Here is a 21,110-nt window from a genome sequence, read left to right as displayed (position 1 = left end):
AGTGAGTGAGCTAACAATGGTGTGGTGTCTCTGTCTGTGAGTGAGCTAACAATGGTGTGGTGTCTCTGTCTGTGAGTGAGTGAGCTAACAATGGTGTGGTGTCTCTGTCTGTGAGTGACTGAGCTAACAATGAGGTGGTGTCTCTGTCTGTGAGTGAGTGAGCTAACAATGGTGTGGTGTCTCTGTTTGTGAGTGAGTGAGCCAACAATGGTGTGGTGTCTCTGTCTGTGAGTGAGCCAACAATGGTGTGGTGTCTCTGTCTGTGAGTGAGTGAGCTAACAATGGTGTGGTGTCTCTGTCTGTGAGTGAGCTAACAATGGTGTCTGTCTGTGAGTGAGCTAACAATGGTTTGGTGTCTGTATGTGAGTGTGAGTGAGCTAACAATGGTGTGGTGTCTCTGTCTGTGAGTGAGGTAACAATGGTGTGGTGTCTCTGAGTGAGTGAGCTAACAATGGTGTGGTGTCTCTGTCTGTGAGTGAGTGAGCTAACAATGGTGTGGTGTCTCTGTCTGTGAGTGAGCTAACAATGGTGTGGTGTCTCTGTCTGTGAGTGTGAGTGAGCTAACAATGGTGTGGTGTCTCTGTCTGTGAGTGAGTGAGGTAACAATGGTGTGGTGTCTGTCTGTGAGTGAGTGAGCTAACAATGGTGTGGTGTCTGTCTGTGAGTGAGTGAGCTAACAATGGGGTGGTGTCTCTGTGTGTGAGTGAGTGAGTGAGTGAGCTAACAATGGTGTGGTGTCTCTGTTTGTGAGTGAGTGAGCTAACAATGGTGTGGCGTCTCTGTCTGTGAGTGAGTGAGCTAACAAAGGTGTGGTGTCTCTGTCTGTGAGTGAGTGAGCTAACAAAGGTGTGGTGTCTCTGTCTGTGAGTGAGTGAGCTAACAATGGTGTGGTGTCTCTGTCTGTGAGTGAGTGAGCTAACAATGGTGTGGTGTCTGTGAGTGAGCTAACAAAGGTGTGGTGTCTCTGTCTGTGAGTGAGTGAGCTAACAATGGTGTGGTGTCTCTGTCTGTGAGTGAGTGAGCTAACAATGGGGTGGTTTCTCTGTCTGTGAGTGAGTTAACAATGGTGTGGTGTCTCTGTCTGTGAGTGAGTGAGCTAACAATGGGGTGGTTTCTCTGTCTGTGAGTGAGTTAACAATGGGGTGGTGTCTCTGTCTGTGAGTGAGTGAGCTAACAATGGTGTGGTGTCTCTGTCTGTGAGTGAGCTAACAATGGTGTGGTGTCTGTCTGTGAGTGAGTGAGCTAACAATGGTGTGGTGTCTCTGTCTGTGAGTGAGTGAGCTAACAATGGTGTGGTGTCTCTGTGAGTGTAGTCTCGGCTCCCAGACGTTTGGTGAGCTGCGCCACCAAACGTCTGGGAATTTCACTTTCAGAAACTGTCTGTCAGAGCCCGGCGAGAACGGCCGGCAGCAGACACGCCTACATTTATTATTAGAATTTTATTTGGTAGCGGCAATGCCATTTATCATAGTTCCAATATAGAGCAAGACACTGATGTGCTGCAAAGAGAGTTTATACCTGTTGTTTATTTTACAATAATTTTTCCTACCCGGAAGTGGTCCGCTTGCTACTGTGAGTCATCAGCAGGCTCTGTAACGTTAGCCTCGTGATTAACGTGATTAATATGTTTCTCCGCAAACGCGGCAATGTTTTGCGAGACACCCGTTCTGCATGAGCGTCACTGCCCCCAGAAAGCAGGCCCGCCCACAACACTCATGATTGGTTCTCCGATGCAAGGCTTCCAACAGCGCCACCTAACGTTATGCAAAGATTTAAATAGTAATATTCTCAGTCTTACAAGAGTGAAACGGATTAAGACTGAGGGCTGAGTCTACTGTGAGTGAGCTAACAATGGTGTGGTGTCTGTGAGTGAGTGAGCTAACAATGGTGTGGTGTCTGTCTGTCTGTGAGTGAGTGAGTGAGTGAGCTAACAATGGTGTGGTGTCTGTGAGTGAGTGAGCTAACAATGGTGTGGTGTCTCTGTCTGAGTGAATGAGCTAACAATGGTGTGGTGTCTGTCTGTGAGTGAGTGAGCCAACAATGGTGTGGTGTCTCTGTGAGTGAGTGAGCTAACAATGGTATGGTGGCTCTGTCTGTGAGTGAGTGAGCTAACAATGGTGTGGTGTCTCTGTCTGTGGGTGAGCTAACAATGGTGTCTGTCTGTGAGTGAGCTAACAATGGTTTGGTGTCTCTGTCTGTGAGTGAGGTAACAATGGTGTGGTGTCTCTGAGTGAGTGAGCTAACAATGGTGTGGTGTCTCTGTCTGTGAGTGAGTGAGCTAACAATGGTGTGGTGTCTCTGTCTGTGAGTGAGCTAACAATGGTGTGGTGTCTCTGTCTGTGAGTGAGTGAGCTAACAATGGTGTGGTGTCTCTGTCTGTGAGTGACTGAGCTAACAATGAGGTGGTGTCTCTGTCTGTGAGTGAGTGAGCTAACAATGGTGTGGTGTCTCTGTTTGTGAGTGAGTGAGCCAACAATGGTGTGGTGTCTCTGTCTGTGAGTGAGCCAACAATGGTGTGGTGTCTCTGTCTGTGAGTGAGTGAGCTAACAATGGTGTGGTGTCTCTGTCTGTGAGTGAGCTAACAATGGTGTCTGTCTGTGAGTGAGCTAACAATGGTTTGGTGTCTGTATGTGAGTGTGAGTGAGCTAACAATGGTGTGGTGTCTCTGTCTGTGAGTGAGGTAACAATGGTGTGGTGTCTCTGAGTGAGTGAGCTAACAATGGTGTGGTGTCTCTGTCTGTGAGTGAGTGAGCTAACAATGGTGTGGTGTCTCTGTCTGTGAGTGAGCTAACAATGGTGTGGTGTCTCTGTCTGTGAGTGAGTGAGCTAACAATGGTGTGGTGTCTGTCTGTGAGTGAGTGAGCCAACAATGGTGTGGTGTCTCTGTGAGTGAGTGAGCTAACAGTGGTATGGTGTCTCTGTCTGTGAGTGAGTTAGCTAACAATGGTGTGGTGTCTCTGTCTGTGAGTGACTGAGCTAACAATGGTGTGGTGTCTCTGTCTGTGAGTGAGTGAGCTAACAATGGTGTCTCTGTCTGTGAGTGACTGAGCTAACAATGATGTGGTGCCTCTGTTTGTGAGTGAGTGATTGAGCTAACAATGGTGTGGTGTCTGTCTGTGAGCGAGTGAGCTAACAATGGTCTGGTGTCTCTCTCTGTGAGTGAGTGAGCTAACAATGGGGTGGTGTCTCTGTCTATGAGTGAGTGAGCTAACAATAGTGTGGTGTCTCTGTCTGAGAGTGAGTGAGCTAACAATGGTGTGGTGTCTCTGTGAGGGACTGAGCTAACAATGGGGTGGTGTCTGTGAGTGAGTGAGCTAACAATGGTGTGGTGTCTGTCTCTGAGTGAGTGAGCTAACAATGGTGTGGTGTCTCTGTCTGTGAGTGAGCTAACAATGATGTGGTGTCTCTGTCTGTGAGTGAGTGAGCTAACAATGGTGTGGTGTCTCTGTATGTGAGTGAGTGAGTGAGTGAGCTAACAATGGTGTGGTGTCTCTGTCTGTGAGTGAGTAAGCGAACAATGATGTGGTGTGAGTGAGTGAAACGGATTAAGACTGAGGGCTGAGTCTACTGTGAGTGAGCTAACAATGGTGTGGTGTCTGTGAGTGAGTGAGCTAACAATGGTGTGGTGTCTGTCTGTCTGTGAGTGAGTGAGTGAGTGAGCTAACAATGGTGTGGTGTCTGTGAGTGAGCTAACAATGGTGTGGTGTCTCTGTCTGAGTGAATGAGCTAACAATGGTGTGGTGTCTGTCTGTGAGTGAGTGAGCCAACAATGGTGTGGTGTCTCTGTGAGTGAGTGAGCTAACAATGGTATGGTGTCTCTGTCTGTGAGTGAGTGAGCTAACAATGGTGTGGTGTCTCTGTCTGTGGGTGAGCTAACAATGGTGTCTGTCTGTGAGTGAGCTAACAATGGTTTGGTGTCTGTCTGTGAGTGTGAGTGAGCTAACAATGGTGTGGTGTCTCTGTCTGTGAGTGAGGTAACAATGGTGTGGTGTCTCTGAGTGAGTGAGCTAACAATGGTGTGGTGTCTCTGTCTGTGAGTGAGTGAGCTAACAATGGTGTGGGTGTGGTGTCTCTGTCTGTGAGTGAGCTAACAATGGTGTGGTGTCTCTGTCTGTGAGTGAGTGAGCTAACAATGGTGTGGTGTCTCTGTCTGTGAGTGACTGAGCTAACAATGAGGTGGTGTCTCTGTCTGTGAGTGAGTGAGCTAACAATGGTGTGGTGTCTCTGTTTGTGAGTGAGTGAGCCAACAATGGTGTGGTGTCTCTGTCTGTGAGTGAGCCAACAATGGTGTGGTGTCTCTGTCTGTGAGTGAGTGAGCTAACAATGGTGTGGTGTCTCTGTCTGTGAGTGAGCTAACAATGGTGTCTGTCTGTGAGTGAGCTAACAATGGTTTGGTGTCTGTATGTGAGTGTGAGTGAGCTAACAATGGTGTGGTGTCTCTGTCTGTGAGTGAGGTAACAATGGTGTGGTGTCTCTGAGTGAGTGAGCTAACAATGGTGTGGTGTCTCTGTCTGTGAGTGAGTGAGCTAACAATGGTGTGGTGTCTCTGTCTGTGAGTGAGCTAACAATGGTGTGGTGTCTCTGTCTGTGAGTGAGTGAGCTAACAATGGTGTGGTGTCTGTCTGTGAGTGAGTGAGCCAACAATGGTGTGGTGTCTCTGTGAGTGAGTGAGCTAACAGTGGTATGGTGTCTCTGTCTGTGAGTGAGTTAGCTAACAATGGTGTGGTGTCTCTGTCTGTGAGTGACTGAGCTAACAATGGTGTGGTGTCTCTGTCTGTGAGTGAGTGAGCTAACAATGGTGTCTCTGTCTGTGAGTGACTGAGCTAACAATGATGTGGTGCCTCTGTTTGTGAGTGAGTGATTGAGCTAACAATGGTGTGGTGTCTGTCTGTGAGCGAGTGAGCTAACAATGGTCTGGTGTCTCTCTCTGTGAGTGAGTGAGCTAACAATGGGGTGGTGTCTCTGTCTATGAGTGAGTGAGCTAACAATAGTGTGGTGTCTCTGTCTGAGAGTGAGTGAGCTAACAATGGTGTGGTGTCTCTGTGAGGGACTGAGCTAACAATGGGGTGGTGTCTGTGAGTGAGTGAGCTAACAATGGTGTGGTGTCTGTCTCTGAGTGAGTGAGCTAACAATGGTGTGGTGTCTCTGTCTGTGAGTGAGCTAACAATGATGTGGTGTCTCTGTCTGTGAGTGAGTGAGCTAACAATGGTGTGGTGTCTCTGTATGTGAGTGAGTGAGTGAGTGAGCTAACAATGGTGTGGTGTCTCTGTCTGTGAGTGAGTAAGCGAACAATGATGTGGTGTCTGTGAGTGAGTGAGTGAGCTAACAATGGTGTGGTGTATCCGTCTGTGAGTGAGGGAGTGAGCTAACAATGGTGTGGTGTCTGTCTGTGAGTGAGTGAGCTAACAATGGTGTGGTGTATCTGTCTGTGAGTGAGTGAGTGAGTGAGCTAACAATGGTGTGGTGTCTCTGTCTGTGAGTGAGTGAGTGAGTGAGTGAGCTAATGGTGTGGTGTCTGCGACTACGTGCAGCATGCACCTCGAGGGCAAACCAACAAGGCATGGTAGAAATTGGCACTGCCAGTCCAGTGAACGAGCACGTGCGTGAGCTGCGTATGCTAGAAATACTAGAATAAAATAGTGAAATAGAATAAACCCTGTTGCATAGAGTAGGAAATAGTGGGAAATGCAGCTATACAGTATATAATGTTATATAATATAATATCAATAATATAATATCATAAAATGTTGAATATATAGCACACAACAAGTACAATAATATCACCATCATAATGACTGAATAATCTTGTCACCTGCAAACATGACATATGTTTTGGTCCTGCCCTCGTCTTCAAGACTACTGGACAGTTATTCTCAACCATTTTGCCAAGGCTTTAAACATAGTGTTAACCCCTTGTGCAGAAATAGACATTTTCGGCACACTACCAGGACCTCAAACAATTAGGAAAACATCATTGGATATCATTCCATTTGCTTTTCTAATAGCACGGAGAAGAATATTATTGGAGTGGAAATCAGCCTCCCCCTAATGCATCTCTGTGGCTAAAAGACCTGATGATGTTTCTTAACCTAGAGAAATGCCCCAATCTATATAGGACCAGGGGTGGGGAGGGAATGGGGTTAAGGGGGGAAAAAGAGAAAATCCTTGTAAATGTACTTATTGAACTCATTGAATGAATAAATACATATTGCAAAAAAAAAAAAAAAAAGACTGAATAATCTATTATTGTAAACAAACAGTGACACGAAAAACAGTGACATGTGACATGTAGATCAAGAAGGAGAATTTTAAAGAATCCTTAAAACTCTAAAGAGTACTGACCGATCCCGGCGTCTTGTCCGCGCGGCTCTGTGAGCTGCCGGCTACGCTCTTTAGCTTCTTCTTCTTCTTGAGCACATCCCGCTGCTCCTTCTGTCTGTTCTGCACGGTGATGAGCGCTGAGATGAAGCTGTTCCTCACCTCCTTCTCAAACTCCAGCTCATCCCTGAGAGCCAGCTGCTGGACCAGCTCCTCCGAGAACCTCAGGATCGCCGTCTCCGTCTCCTCCAGCCGCTCATTCAGCTCTGCCACAGTCATGGTCCTCACTCCTGGCACACGCATAATATTTAATACAATCTCTTTTATTGTATATATATATATATATATATATATATCCATAAATAAATAAATGCAGCATACTGCATATATAATATATATATATACCGGTATATATATATATATCTCCTCCATCTCCTCTGCCGATCTGGGGAGAGTTGTAGACTAGCACGTGCTCCCTCCGATACATGTGCAGTCGCCAGCCGCTTCTTTTCACCTGACAGCGACGAGGTTCCCCCGGCAGGACACAGCGTGTGGGAGGCTCACGCTATTCCCCCCACTTCCCCGGCGAACAGGCACCCCGACCGACCAGAAGAGGCACTAGTGCAACGTCTAGGACACGTACTGTAAGGGTTAATGCACGACGAGGTGTCCATTATCAGAAATTATTGGACGACGTGGAGGCGTGAACCATCCGAGGCGAAGCCGAGGTCCAATCGCGAGGTCCCTCCGCTAAGTCCAATAATTTCTGATAATGGACACCTCGAAGTACATTAACCCGCTTACATTATACCATGGTCACTTGCCAAAGAAACAAAACAAGACCATTCATTTATATTTTCATGCATTTTGCAATCAAAATCTAGTTTTCATAACCTTGGATATGAGTTGAGAACCGGCGAGACAAAATAGTCCCCTCGATTGCTCAAGATTATCATTGGAGAAAATGGCCGATTAGTGCCTACACCTGGCAGAATTTCTAGACCATAAACTAACTAATAATTTTGCCAATGTCTAAGAATGCAAAGCCATGTAACTGGCTGGTTAAACTCACATTCCAGGTAATTACGTTAACGTCTGCGGGTCTTATAAGACGTATGTGGCGCGTGCCGCACTCGAAGTAGAAAACCATCTGAAGCTTTCTATGTTGGAGTCCAGGTATGTTTTGTACAAGGACTTCTCTCAGTGTGTTGCTGTTAACACATTCACTGCCAGCCGTTTTTTTTTTACTGTAGGTAGCTTCTGCCAGAGGGTTTTTTTGAGGATTCTGGCTCATCTTTCAAGACCCGAGGATTCTTTTCTGCTAAGATTTTGTGAACACAAAATATCTCAAAAGAACTACCGTAAATTCCGGACTATAAGCCGCGGCTTTTTTCCCGTTTTTTGGCCCCTGCGGCTTATATAACGGTGCGGCTTATCTATGGATTTTTTCCCAAAAAAAAAAAAATCTCTCTTTTTTAGCACTCTTTCTAACTATAAATCCACTTGTTTTAATTTCCTCTCTTGCCCTCTTTTAACAACATAACATAACATAACATAACACAACACAGGTAAGCAGAAAGAAAAAGACGAAGCAATCACGCCATGAATGAGGAAATGACTCACCTGCTGGAGGCTGGAGATACACGGCTTGGGCTAAACTTTTACTCCGTGAAACACTATCGATTAAGTCCGACATCGCTCAGAGGTTTTGAGCAGCTTGAAAACAAGTTTGAAAACGTGCAGAAGTCCATCCACTCACTAAAGAAACTAAGGCAACCGTGAACAGAGTTTATAATGCGGAAAAGCGCATCGCGCACTGGAGGACAAAAACAACACAGTGAGTCCGAAAGTGGATAAAATGCAAAAACATCGAAACGCTGCACACGCAGGTTGATGACTTAATCAGCAGGAGTAAAAGAAATAACATTCGCCTGATCAATGTAAAAGAGGGAGCTGAGATTGGTGACATGGACGCTTTCGTGGCAAAATCCTGTGTTACATCCTGGACCTGAAGGAAGGCGAGAAACCACCAGAGGTGGACAGGGCACACCGGGCGCCTCGGCCACGTCCAGACCCCGGCCTGCCACCGAGGGCCATCTTCATCTGCCTGCTCCGCTGGCCCGACCGTCAACTCATCCTCCAGGCTGCGGGGAAGAAGCCCTTCACCTGGGAGGGTACGCGCTTTTTCGTCCGGCAGGACCTCTCCGCGTTGGTGCAACAGAAACGCGCAACATACAACAGCATCATCGAGTCAATGGATATCGCTTTGGCGTACTGTAATGGCAAATTATTGATCAAGTGTGTATTGATTGATTAATTATTAAGTATGACAATTCTATGATGTGTTTTGAGAAATGTGTTTTTCATCAATGCAAGAGGATTGCTGTTCTGTGAGAACATATGTCTTGTTTTGGGAAGTGTCTATGGGAATTGAGGTTCCTGTGGGAACCTGTGTCTTGTTGTGACTATAGACTGGATTTGTTATGGATTCTAGTGAACATCAGATTAGCTACATGGATGAATGGAGAAGTACTGAGTTGGAGGGAGGTTGAATGAACGGATCCAGAAGAGGGCGGGCGATAGTTTTCAGTATATGATGTGAAGTAAACAATAATGCGGGGCTCTTGCATTGACAACGTGGTCAGGAAGAGACCTCTCTGCAGAGATGTTATTGTGGAATAAAAACCTCCTAGAACACTTGAAACGGATATCTCATTATTGATGAATCAGCAGGGCATTGCATGTGGATTTTTCCTCTACAACTTGGGGGCTCGGTCCGGGATCTCACGACTGGGATGCGGACCTCTGGCATGTCGACTGGTGATAACCTCCTGTCAAAGTTGGACCTGAAAGCTCGATTAATGCTAAGAGAGCAGGAGTCGACATGCGGAGGAATGTAGCCCAGCGCTGTGATCTGCGGAACCTGGTGAGGCAAATACACACTGGATGCAATGTTGATTGATCGGTTTTATGTCAAATTGAGTAGCTGTGAAATTTAGAATAATGTTATACAATTGGTTCTAAAAATAGACAATTGTAACTACTGCTAAAAGCTACAGGTCTGGGGGATGTGTGTGCGTGTAAAACGGATGTAACCACTGCCTTAGTCAAAATAGGATTTGTCTAGAAGAGAGTGGTGCGGGGTCATGGTGATGCTCGCGTGAGATAATATTAGATAAAACTCACTATTGCCGTTATCGGATATACTCATCGCCTTGGATAACGGATCCAGAAGAGGGTGAGGCGTGCGTTAGTAGGAGGCGCACGCGTAAGGTAACTTACTAGAGCCGACTCATATTTGGGCAAGATTTAGAGAAGAATAAATCGGCCTGTTTGTCGACGGGCAAACAGTAAAGACGCAGACGCAGGTTGAAAGGTACACTTGGCGTCGACGTAAGTTGAAAGGTATACTTAGCGTCTAAAACTGCAGTATAAAGGGGTAAAGCAGCACATACCCAGACCTGAGCGTTGCGAAAGGAGGTATAAATTATATGTAAAAAAAGAAAAAAGAAAAGTTGTTTTCAAAAGGTCTTTTTCCTTTGAACAAAAAAGAAAGAAAAAAAAAAGAAAGGGGAGAGTGTGGGTGAAACTGAGCAGTGAGGCTCATTGAGGAAGAAAAAAAAATTAGAAAAATGAATGGGAAATGAATGGGAAATGACTGAGATATGAATGAGAAATTTCTGAATGAGAAAAATGAGAGGAAGAAAAATCACAAAGTTCACAAACTAAACTTTTTGTTTTGGGGCTAAATGTTCAAGTTAAACTTTTTGTTGTGGGGCTAAACGTTCAAATTAAACTTTTTGTTTTGGGATGCAAGCGTTAAACAGGGGCTAAATGTTCAAATTCAACTTTTTATTTTGGGGCTTAAACGTTCATATGTGTGTAGATAAGCCGGCCGGCAGGGGACAAACAGGGTTGTTTATTTTGTTATGTGGATCCACACTTATGTTTTATTTTAATCCATACCTGCCTACAAAAGAGGGATTGGTTGTTATTTTGTTTTTATTGGTAATATCATAAGGTATTGGTTTTGATTTCGCACACACAAACAAAACCACAGTTGTTTAGAGAAAGCTCACGAGGAGCTATGGGTTTGTATAAATATGGGTTTGTGTAAATACTAAATACACACCAGGGAAAGCACATTTGTCTCAAGCAGACCTACACGCCACATTTAGAGGGAAATATAGACTGTATAAAAGTTATGGCCTAGGTGGTTTTGAAAAACCACAGAAAACAAGAGCAACACATTTTCTATAAAGGGGAAAAGAAAGTATGTCTGCCAGAAGCAATGCATACATACCATACATACATACACTTTCAATTATCATGTGAGGAGTTTAATCTTTCGCTAGTGTCTCTTAATGTGTCTTAAAAGGTCTCAACCTGGAAATTGACCCGTGCCTCACCACCACCATGCAGCAGACTGAGAGTCAGCGCCAGGCTCAATTACACTGAAGACCGCCAGCGGTCCAGGCTCCAGTGGAGACCATCAGCACTCCGAGCAGGCTTCAGCCAGGGAACCGGCAGCAGCATCCGTACCAGCAGCCACTACAGCCCTGAACACCGCAGCTAGCGGCCAGCAATGGGAGAGAGTAAAATCTCTCCCTCCCGTGTAAGTGTTTCACCACACCGGTGTAAACGGGCTACAGAAATGCAATATGAGTGGTTTGCTTGCTGTAAAAGAATATATGACTGCCGTGGAGTTTTCGATTCATAGGCTTGGCCCGGAGGTTGACGCCACCTGGACAGTAACAGCAGAGAGGACTCAAGCGAGGCGAAGCAAGACGGAGCGGAGAGGGTGTGAGGCGCTGGTCAATCACAGGCGAGAGACTGACACGGCCGGAGACGCAAGCCAGTTGAGGGTGGAGGAGTTCACAGCAGAATTTTCTCCAAAGACACCAATTATGAGCAGATAAGTAATGACACACATGAACATTTGCATGTTACAGTTGTTTGACAAACCATTGTTTTAGTAAGAGAATCACACACTGTATACATTATGTACATGCAATGCACACAGAGCAAAAGTACTTTTTTGCAGTATTACAATACTGTTGGATAGAAGTTATGTTTTTTTTTTAGGAAAAGGGATTATTTAGCCTGGGAAAAAAAAAACTCTTATTGCCAAGCGAAAAGGTAAATGTTTGTGAACACACTGAGATTTCTCTTCCCCCCCGCTTCTCAGCCTGAAGCCTTGAAACCTGCAGCACCCTCCAGATAACCACAGTGCATAGCGCACACACATTTTCCCAAGAGGACTGAGAGAGGCAGAGACAAGTTAAAGGGTGTCTCTCTCTAAAAAATAAGTATATAGAAAAACTGCTAAATTAATTGACACATGCGTTATATAACGCATCTGTCAAAGGGGGTAAGCAGCTTTTGTTTTTGTGTCTGTTTTTTGTTTTGTTTTTAAGTTTTTGTTGTTGTGGTGTATGTGTTTTGTGTGCCTGTGTGACTGAGACAATCAGATGGACAAGCAGACTGAGACAATCAGATTGGACAATCACCATGGGACGATCTCCAATGCCAGATGCTGAGATCCAGCCCCCCCCATATCCTTCACCAGTGCAATTAGCTTAGGCTTTGCACACACACACACACATGCGTGAGCTGGACCACAGACGGTTTCCCCATGGCGAGTGGGATGCTGAGAGTCGTACTTGGTGTGGTTTGTGTAAAAACTGTGATCATGTGTATTAAAAAAAGCGTTTTGGAGTCATAGGAGACAGGGGAGTGTGAACACAGTGTGAATGAGTGATGTTTGACGGTGAAAGGTGTGTGATTGTTGAAGGCAATGTTATTGTACACCAGTTAGACAGGAGAAAGGGGACTCCAGTGTGACTGGAGAGCGGAGAGGAGGACAAAGACTTGAGACATGACTTGGACTTGTAAAATAGACTAGATTGACCATTTGCATCAAAATTGGGTCGTGGGTTCAATTTCCCAGCCTCTGAGTGGGCTGCATGCCAAAGTGCACTTGGTGTGTAGCCTATGTCTGCCAGAGGTTTGGAAATCGTCAACAATTGTAGTAAGAAACCCGAAAAAAGAAGAAAAAAACATTTGTAGCCTGTGAGAATGTTTTTGTATGAAATGTGAATAGCGGCTTGCTGATATGAGTGGATAGTGGAGGACGAAGTGGGAGGCGGGCCAAAACGATTTAGTGACTTCGACTACCAGGATCCAACACCAGTGAACAGGAGCCAATTACCAGAAATGTGTAAACTGTGTTTTTAAGAAGAAAAAATATGCCAAAAAGTGTGGAACAATAAAAAAGGCCATTGACCTCTGACACACTTCGTTTATGCTATGAAATCTTGGGTAAATAATCATGCTTGATTTGATATTAGCATAACTAAGAGTTTGATTTGAGCAAATGATACATTGTAACATAAGTATGTATTAAGTATTAAGTAAGTAACCGAAATGAAGGACTTATTAATTGTGATTGTGAACACATAGGGAAATTTTAATCTATATAGATGTGTGAGATGATACATTTTTTTCTAACAAGTTAAGGATAATAGTTATGTTAGTTTTCTTTGACTGTGTTTTAACTTATAGTTTCTTATCAATAATTTATTTTTAATATTGATAAGAATGATTTATTCTTATCAAAAGTGTGGAATTGTAATGGCAAATTATTGATCAAGTGTGTATTGATTGATTAATTATTAAGTATGACAATTCTATGATGTGTTTTGTGAAATGTGTTTTTCATCAATGCAAGAGGATTGCTGTTCTGTGAGAACATATGTCTTGTTTTGGGAAGTGTCTATGGGAATTGAGGTTCCTGTGGGAACCTGTGTCTTGTTGTGACTATAGACTGGATTTGTTATGGATTCTAGTGAACATCAGATTAGCTACATGGATGAATGGAGAAGTACTGAGTTGGAGGGAGGTTGAATGAACGGATCCAGAAGAGGGCGGGCGATAGTTTTCAGTATATGATGTGAAGTAAACAATAATGCGGGGCTCTTGCATTGACAACGTGGTCAGGAAGAGACCTCTCTGCAGAGATGTTATTGTGGAATAAAAACCTCCTAGAACACTTGAAATGGATATCTCATTATTGATGAATCAGCAGGGCATTGCATGTGGATTTTTCCTCTACAGTACTGTACCCAGCGAGACTCGTCATAACCATTGATGGACAGCGGCGGAACAAGAGCTCAAAGTGAAACTGCCGAATATCTTTTGAGTTGGACTGGTCAATAGTACTGTGAGTAACTAAAATAAAAAAATAAAAAACGGAATTCTCTCTTCTTTAGCACTCTTTCTAACTATAAATCCACTTCTGTTTTAATTTCCTCTCTTGCCCTCTTTTCACCACACCGCGGACACTGTGTGCACTGTAAAAATAAACAACGGTGGTGTTGTGTTATGTTGTTTTGTTGAAATGTTACGGTAATACGGTAAATGGGAGCTTCCTCAAACAGCCATCTCTTTCCCGACAATCCCCTCTGTGCGTGACCACTTACATATGGTAATTACGGTAAGCAAACGGCCACTCGGACAAAAACTCCCTCCCCCGACTACCAGGAGAAAATCACAAACTTCGGCGAATTCACACAAAGGAAGATCACGGAATATTATAGGAGTGTGAAAACATCCACAATCACCAACGGGTTCCAAAACGCTGGACTGCTGCGGGATGAAGAGGATGACGCCGCCACAGCTGGCGCTGAGGGCCGTCAGAGGCTTCAGAGGCTGTTCGATGCCGACAGTGACGAAGAGGAGTTCGTTGGTTTTGAGTGACAATGAAGGAGAGAGGAGAGTGGTTGACGAAGCCACCCTGAACCTGTTCGTTTCCGACACTGAAGATGAGGACTTTGGTGGTTTCAGTACGCAGGAAGAAGAGGAAGACGAGGGTTAGTGACTTGACTTCTCTGGTTACAGCCGTTTGCTGCACATATAGCCTATTGTTGTGTGATTTTGTCTGGGGATTAGTGACCTGACTTTTGTTTTGTTTTGTTGAAATGTTAATAAATGGGAGCTTCCCCAAACAGCCATCTCTTTCCCGACATTCCTCTCTGTGCACGAACCCTTTCATATGGTAATTAAACATCAAAACACCCGCGGCTTATAGACCGGTGCGGCTTATATAAGAAAAAAATAGTCAACTTTGAAGGTGCGGCCTATAGACCGGTGCGCCTTATAGTCCGGAATTTACGGTAATAGAATGTGTGCTTTCTCTGTCTAAAAGAGTTAGTTTGTAGAGTTAGTACCGTAAATTCCGGACTATAAGCCGCGGCTTTTTTCCCGTTTTTTGGCCTTTTTTGGCCCCTGCGGCTTATATAACGGTGCGTCTTATCTATGGATTTTTTCCCAAAAAAAAAAAAAATCTCTCTTTTTTAGCACTCTTTCTAACTATAAATCCACTTCTGTTTTAATTTCCTCTCTTGCCCTCTTTTAACAACATAACATAACATAACATAACATAACACAACACAGGTAAGCAGAAAGAAAAAGACGAAAGAAAGAAAGAAGCAATCACCGCCATGAATGAGGAAATGACTCACCTGCTGGAGGCTGGAGATACACGGCTTGGGCTAAACTTTTACTCCGTGAAACACTATCGATTAAGTCCGACATCGCTCAGAGGTTTGAGCAGCTTGAAAACAAGTTTGAAAACGTGCAGAAGTCCATCCACTCACTCACTAAAGAAAATAATGCAACCGTGAACAGAGTTGCTAAAAAAAGCGCATCAGCGCACTGGAGGACAAAAACAACACAGTGAGTCCGAAAGTGGATAAAATGCAAAAACATCTAAACGCTGCACACGCAGGTTGATGACTTAATCAGCAGGAGTAAAAGAAATAACATTCGCCTGATCAATGTAAAAGAGGGAGCTGAGATTGGTGACATGGACGCTTTCGTGGCAAAATCCTGTGTTACATCCTGGACCTGAAGGAAGGCGAGAAACCACCAGAGGTGGACAGGGCACACCGGGCGCCTCGGCCACGTCCAGACCCCGGCCTGCCACCGAGGGCCATCTTCATCTGCCTACTCCGCTGGCCCGACCGTCAACTCATCCTCCAGGCTGCGGGGAAGAAGCCCCTCACCTGGGAGGGTACGCGCTTTTTCGTCCGGCAGGACCTCTCCGCGTTGGTGCAACAGAAACGCGTAACATACAACAGCATCATCGAAAAGGTTAAAGTCAATGGATATCGCTTTGGCGTACTGTACCCAGCGAGACTCGTCATAACCATTGATGGACAGCGGCGGAACAAGAGCTCAAAGTGAAACTGCCGAATATCTTTTGAGTTGGACTGGTCAATAGTACTGTGAGTAACTAAAATAAAAAAATAAAAAACGGAATTCTCTCTTCTTTAGCACTCTTTCTAACTATAAATCCACTTCTGTTTTAATTTCCTCTCTTGCCCTCTTTTCACCACACCGCGGACACTGTGTGCACTGTAAAAAAAACAAAGAATACCATTAAAACACCCGCGGTCTGGGGATTAGTGACCTGACTTTTGTTTTGTTGAAATGTTAATAAATGGGAGCTTCCCCAAACAGCCATCTCTTTCCCGACAATCCCCTCTGTGCACGAAGCCTTACATATGGTAATTAAACATCAAAACACCCGCGGCTTATAGACCGGTGCGGCTTATATAAGAAAAAAATAGTCACCTTTGAAGGTGCGGCTTATAGACCGGTGCGCCTTATAGTCCGGAATTTACGGTAGTTATGTAGGCATTAGCACTTGAATACAGCATGGTTTCAGCGTCTGAAAATTTAAGCTGAGATAAATAGCTTTTTGTGAAATTCGATAGAACAGTCACTTTAACCATTCATTTTTGGCATCAGTAAGACGTCAGACATCTAAACAATAGTTTTGAACAGTAATTTCCTCCATAACAGCAGGAAACACCCCTCTCCTTCAAACTCCCCCCTCCGTGTGTGTTCTTCTTGGCTGCAGCGGGCGTGTCACAAGCTCGTTTCTGTTGCTGCTGTAACCTCGCGTCACCAGGCTCACTGCTTTGCTGCTGCTCCTGTCTGCTGGCGGCCGCTGGGCAAGTCTGGATGGGCTCGCTCGTTTCTTGGGGTTTGTGTTGAGAGCTTTGATGAAGCTTTTGCGATTCTGGTCTTATTTATGCTGCGTGTTTCAAAGTGTGTTCCACCCGTAATCTATTATGCAAATTTGCAAAACCCCACCGCCAGCTCCCAAGCGCGAAAGTGAAAGCGTTTTCGCCAATCCATTTTCATGAGAATGGCTTCCTCACACTGCTTTTTGCTTGCCTTCCTCTAGTCTGGAGAACACTGTCGCCACTTAGTGGGTCGGTGGAATGGGTTGTACACGTTCGGTGGCTCCAATATTTTTATAGGAGACGTGGGGGGCATTGATCCAGTCCCACCGTCAAATTTTTTTTTTTTTTTTTTTGACGACTCAACTCGTCATTGGCAGTCAACCGTTGGATTTTTTTTGACGACTCAACTCGCCATTGGCAGTGAACGTGTTAACTGCCCATTTCGTTGTTTTCTTTTTGTTGATCTCGTCTTTTTCCTCTTTGACTTGATTTGTATCAGTGATACAGCCAGCGCGCGCTCTTGCAAAGCGCCTGGCTGCTGCTTGCTGCAAGTTGTAAACAGAGCTGGTTTGACAGTTGGCAGCTGACAGCTTCTGTCAGCTGACATTACAATATCTCCGAAAACGACAGATTTCTAAATAGCCATTATTTTAATAAACTGAGCACACAAGCGTAATCTAAATAGTTACTTTGACCGACTTCTTAACTTATAAAAGTGCCATATTAACCCTTAACGGTGGTATAGAGCTCAAATGGCTCTGTCGAGACCATGGCGCATTGATATGAATGGTGAACAGACCATTTGCCTGGAACTACTTAGCTAGGTGTACATTATCACAAATTAATGGACACCCTGCAGCCAATCAGAATCGAGTATTCACCCAGACCATGGTATAAATACCCTTAATCCGGCTTCCCACTCGCAGACAAGGCCAATTGTGAATGTATGGATGCCCGACCAAGCCGGAGGCAACGCGGGGGCTCGAACCCGCGACCCTCGTGTTGGTAGGCAGGGAATGTACCGCTGCACTACCCAGACACCCAGATAATCGAATTGATTACACACAGACCATCGGCCCTGTTCATTGGACACTCACTGTCCTCGTAGCAGTTGCTGGTGCTGGAGTGCCGGATGTCCAGTGAGAGCATGGACAGGTCCGACCGAGACGGGTTCTGCTCCATGTAAGGAGAGTCCTGCATCATCTCCTCGATCTCCTCGATAACCTGCAGCAACACACAGTATAACATTGAGGGTCAATTCATGAGTTAACTCAGCAATTCCAATTTAACTGAGGAACTGGAATTGGAAAAAAATTACAGGAAACAGAATTGGAAATTAATTGGAATTTCAGTTTTTGTTCTCCATTCTGAGATTACACATAGTGTTATACTATATATTATCAATAGTGAATATCATAAAATGTTAAAGGTTCCTCTTAGGCGATACTTGATGCATGACACGTAACCGTAATACAGAAATTATGATTGAATGCATTTCTTTTGTTTAACTGTCTTTAATTTGAGTCATGATGTTGGATTTATAATGTTTAGCACAGTGGTTCTCAAACTTTTTCATGTCAACGACCCTCAAACTGACACAAATTAGACCACAGACCCCCATTTGATCATAATTGTCCCAGGGTCCCCCATTTTTGCTTTTAGATGTTTACTACTGAAAGTGTACCAGCCGCTCCCTACAACGCACTGAGCGTAGGGCACCAAGTGTCGCCCTAGGGCATCATCCAGAGCAGGAATACCACGGTCAAACAGACAGTGCGGTGGATGCCCAGCAGTTTGGTAATGCCCCTTCTAAAATGTACTCTCCACACGGCCAGTTTGGCATTCCCTGTTTTGAACTGGCCATGGTGCCCCCTTAAAAAAAAGTTGTGGGATCTCCTTGTTAACTACATGCGACGCAGTAAACAAACTCACGTTTACATCGGTCACATCTGTACAAGTGTGAGATTCCTCCCACTCCCGCAAATATGTAACGTAGCTTACGTAAATACAGTGTTGTGTAGCGGAAGCCATCATCTTGCTCTATAATGACCAGAACTTGTGTTGTTTCAAACTGAACATTTATTTCTTCAACATGCTGCAGCAGAAAGGGAGATAAACAGCGGACTTTTCAGTCCATCTTGCAACACACTATTTTTGTAGTTAAGCTACTTCTCTGCATAGGGGCGGGCGGATACAAAATAAAGCGCCTCTGCTTGTAACATGAAATAATTCAGGCATCTCAAGTAAAATATAACTAAATTGCTATTGGTCTCACTCTGTCCATCTCTTTTTACAGTATGGCACACACACACACACACACACACACATACACACACACACACACACACACACACACACACACACACAGGGGTGAAAGTGGTTTGAATTTCTTGCATTACATTACATTACATTACGTCATTTGGCAGACGCTTTTATCCAAAGCGACTTACAATAACACATTTTTGTCAGCAATAGAGCAATCAACTATGGAGTACAGTCTATGACAACTACAACTTCTGAAGGAACAGTGGTACAAGTTTAGGTTAGTGGTACAAGTTTAGGTTAGTATAATCTTTCTTTTTTTTTTTAAGAAAGAGAGAGAGAGAACGAAGTTAGATCAAGAAGGGCCCAGATGGAGCCTGAAAAGGTGAGTCTTTAGTCTTTTCCGAAAGATCGGCAGTGATTCAGCCGTCCTGACCGAAGGTGGAAGCTCGTTCCACCATTGAGGTGCCAGGGACGAGAAGAGTCTAGATCGGGATGAGCGACTTTTGAGCCCCCGTAGCGAAGGAGGGGCGAGGCGACCAGCACTGGTGGAGGAGCGAAGGGAGCGCTGAGAGGTTTGGAACCTGACCATAGATTGCAGGTACAGGGGAGCTGTTTGGTGTGCAGCCCTGTAGGCCAGTACCAGTGACTTGAATTTGATGCGGGCCGATATGGGAAGCCAGTGGAGCTCCTGGAAGAGGGGAGTGACGTTGGGAATTGACGTTGAGAATTTGGCTTGGTTGAAAACCAGACGGGCTGCAGCGTTCTGAATGAGCTGAAGCGGTCGGATGTTGGTGGCAGGTAGGCCGGCCAGGAGGACGTTGCAGTAGTCCAGGCGGGAGATGACAAGAGGCTGGACCAGGAGTTGAGTCGCTTCTCTTGTGAGAAAGGGACGGATTTTGCGGATGTTGTAGAGAGTGAACCTACAGGAGCGTGCTGTAGCAGCTATGTTGGCTGAGCAAGACAGCTGGTTGTCAAGGATCACCCCAAGGTTCTTAGCTGTTTGGGAGGGAAGTACAGTGGTGTTGTCAATGGAGATGGAGAGATCTGCGAGAGGGCAGTCTTTCCCTGGGAGGAAGAGTAGCTCTGTCTTACCAAGGTTGAGCTTGAGGTGGTGGGCAGACATCCAGTCGCCAATGTCTTTGAGGCATGCAGAGATGCGAGCCTCGATTTGAGTGTCGGAGGGGGGGATGGAAAGGAAAAGCTGGGTGTCATCAGCATAGCAGTGATAAGAAAAGCCATGAGAAGAGATCACATAGGCAAGAGATCTGATATAGAGAAGGAAAAGTAAGGGGCCCAGGACTGAGCCCTGGGGGACACCGGTGGTAAGAGGACAGGATCTGGAGAGGGACCCTCTCCATGAGACCTGGTATGAGCGGTTCGAGAGGTAGGAAGCAAACCAGGAGAGTGCAGAACCTGAAATGCCGTGGTCAGACAGAGTGGAAAGAAGGATTTGGTGGTTGACTGTATCGAAGGCAGCAGACAGGTCAAGGAGGACAAGAACAGAGGAGAGGGATGAGGCCTTAGCAGTGTGAAGGGCCTCTGTGACAGCAAGAAGAGCTGTCTCAGTGGAGTGAGAACCCTTGAAACCGGACTGCAGAGGGTCCAGGAGGTCATTTTGGGAGAGATAGAGAGAAAGTTGTTCGGACGCTGCTCGTTCGATGGTTTTGGAAAGGAATGAGAAAAGAGAGACAGGTCTGTAGTTCTGAATAGCAGTAGGGTCAAGGGAGGGTTTCTTAAGCAGAGGCTTGACTCTTGCAGTCTTTAGAGCAGGTGGAACAAGACCAGAGGACTTGCAGGAACTAGACTTGCAGGAACTATACTACCCCAACCTTCATCGTTTCATATTGTTCTCCTCCCGCCCCCAGCTTCATGCATCCCTGAACACACATATCAAATTTGTTAATGCCTGTATGGTGTAGAAATTAGAAACACTTGACAATATGTATAGTAAATTATTCATTTAAACATTACAACAACACTCTCCTATGTGGACTATCATGTGTGATTTCAACTCTCCTTTTTGACCAAAACATTTACCACACACTGAACAATTAAATTGTTTCTCTCCTGTGTGAAATATCATGTGTCTCTTCAAGTCTCCTTTATGGCAAAGCATTTACCACTCACTGAACAATTAAATTGTTTCTCTCCTGTGTGAACTATTGTGTCTCTTCAAGTCTCCTTTGCCAACCGCCATTAAACAACAGAAGAAGACATTTCACGATAACAGCACTGACACTTCACTCACTGTATTATCACTCCGCTTCACAGCTGCTCTATCATTGCCTATTACATCCAGCCTGTTAGCTGCTGATTTACTCCACAAAGTAAAACCGTTTTCAAAATATGCATTATTTTGATAAACAGACCTCACAACAAGGCTCTATAGAGTTACGTGTGCCTAGTACCATTATCGATCATAAAGATAACGCTGTTTCTGGTAGTTTGCTAGAATACTAGTGCTAATCTGTTAGCGAGCTATCGGGCAAGCTT

At 44.9% G+C, this 21,110-nt stretch overlaps 1 protein-coding gene across 1 annotated transcript in view; it reads right to left on the bottom strand.

Moving 5' to 3' along the window:
- Window positions 1-21,110, bottom strand: part of LOC310781614 (fasciculation and elongation protein zeta-2-like) — a gene marked incomplete at both ends in the record, with an annotated part of 43,424 nt that overhangs the window by 13,871 nt on the left and 8,443 nt on the right. Inside the window, 2 exons of the mRNA XM_083642217.1 lie at window positions 6,343-6,608; window positions 17,450-17,576. Of these exons, the coding sequence (XP_083498343.1) occupies window positions 6,343-6,608; window positions 17,450-17,576 (393 nt within the window). The remainder of the gene's footprint in view (window positions 1-6,342; window positions 6,609-17,449; window positions 17,577-21,110) is intronic.

This window comes from Poromitra crassiceps, assembly GCF_964638095.1.
Source record: "Poromitra crassiceps genome assembly, chromosome: 8".
Taxonomy (NCBI): Eukaryota; Metazoa; Chordata; class Actinopteri; order Beryciformes; family Melamphaidae; genus Poromitra; species Poromitra crassiceps.
The sequence above is the reverse complement of the archived record's forward strand: the minus strand, read 5'-3'. Positions and strand labels throughout refer to the sequence as shown.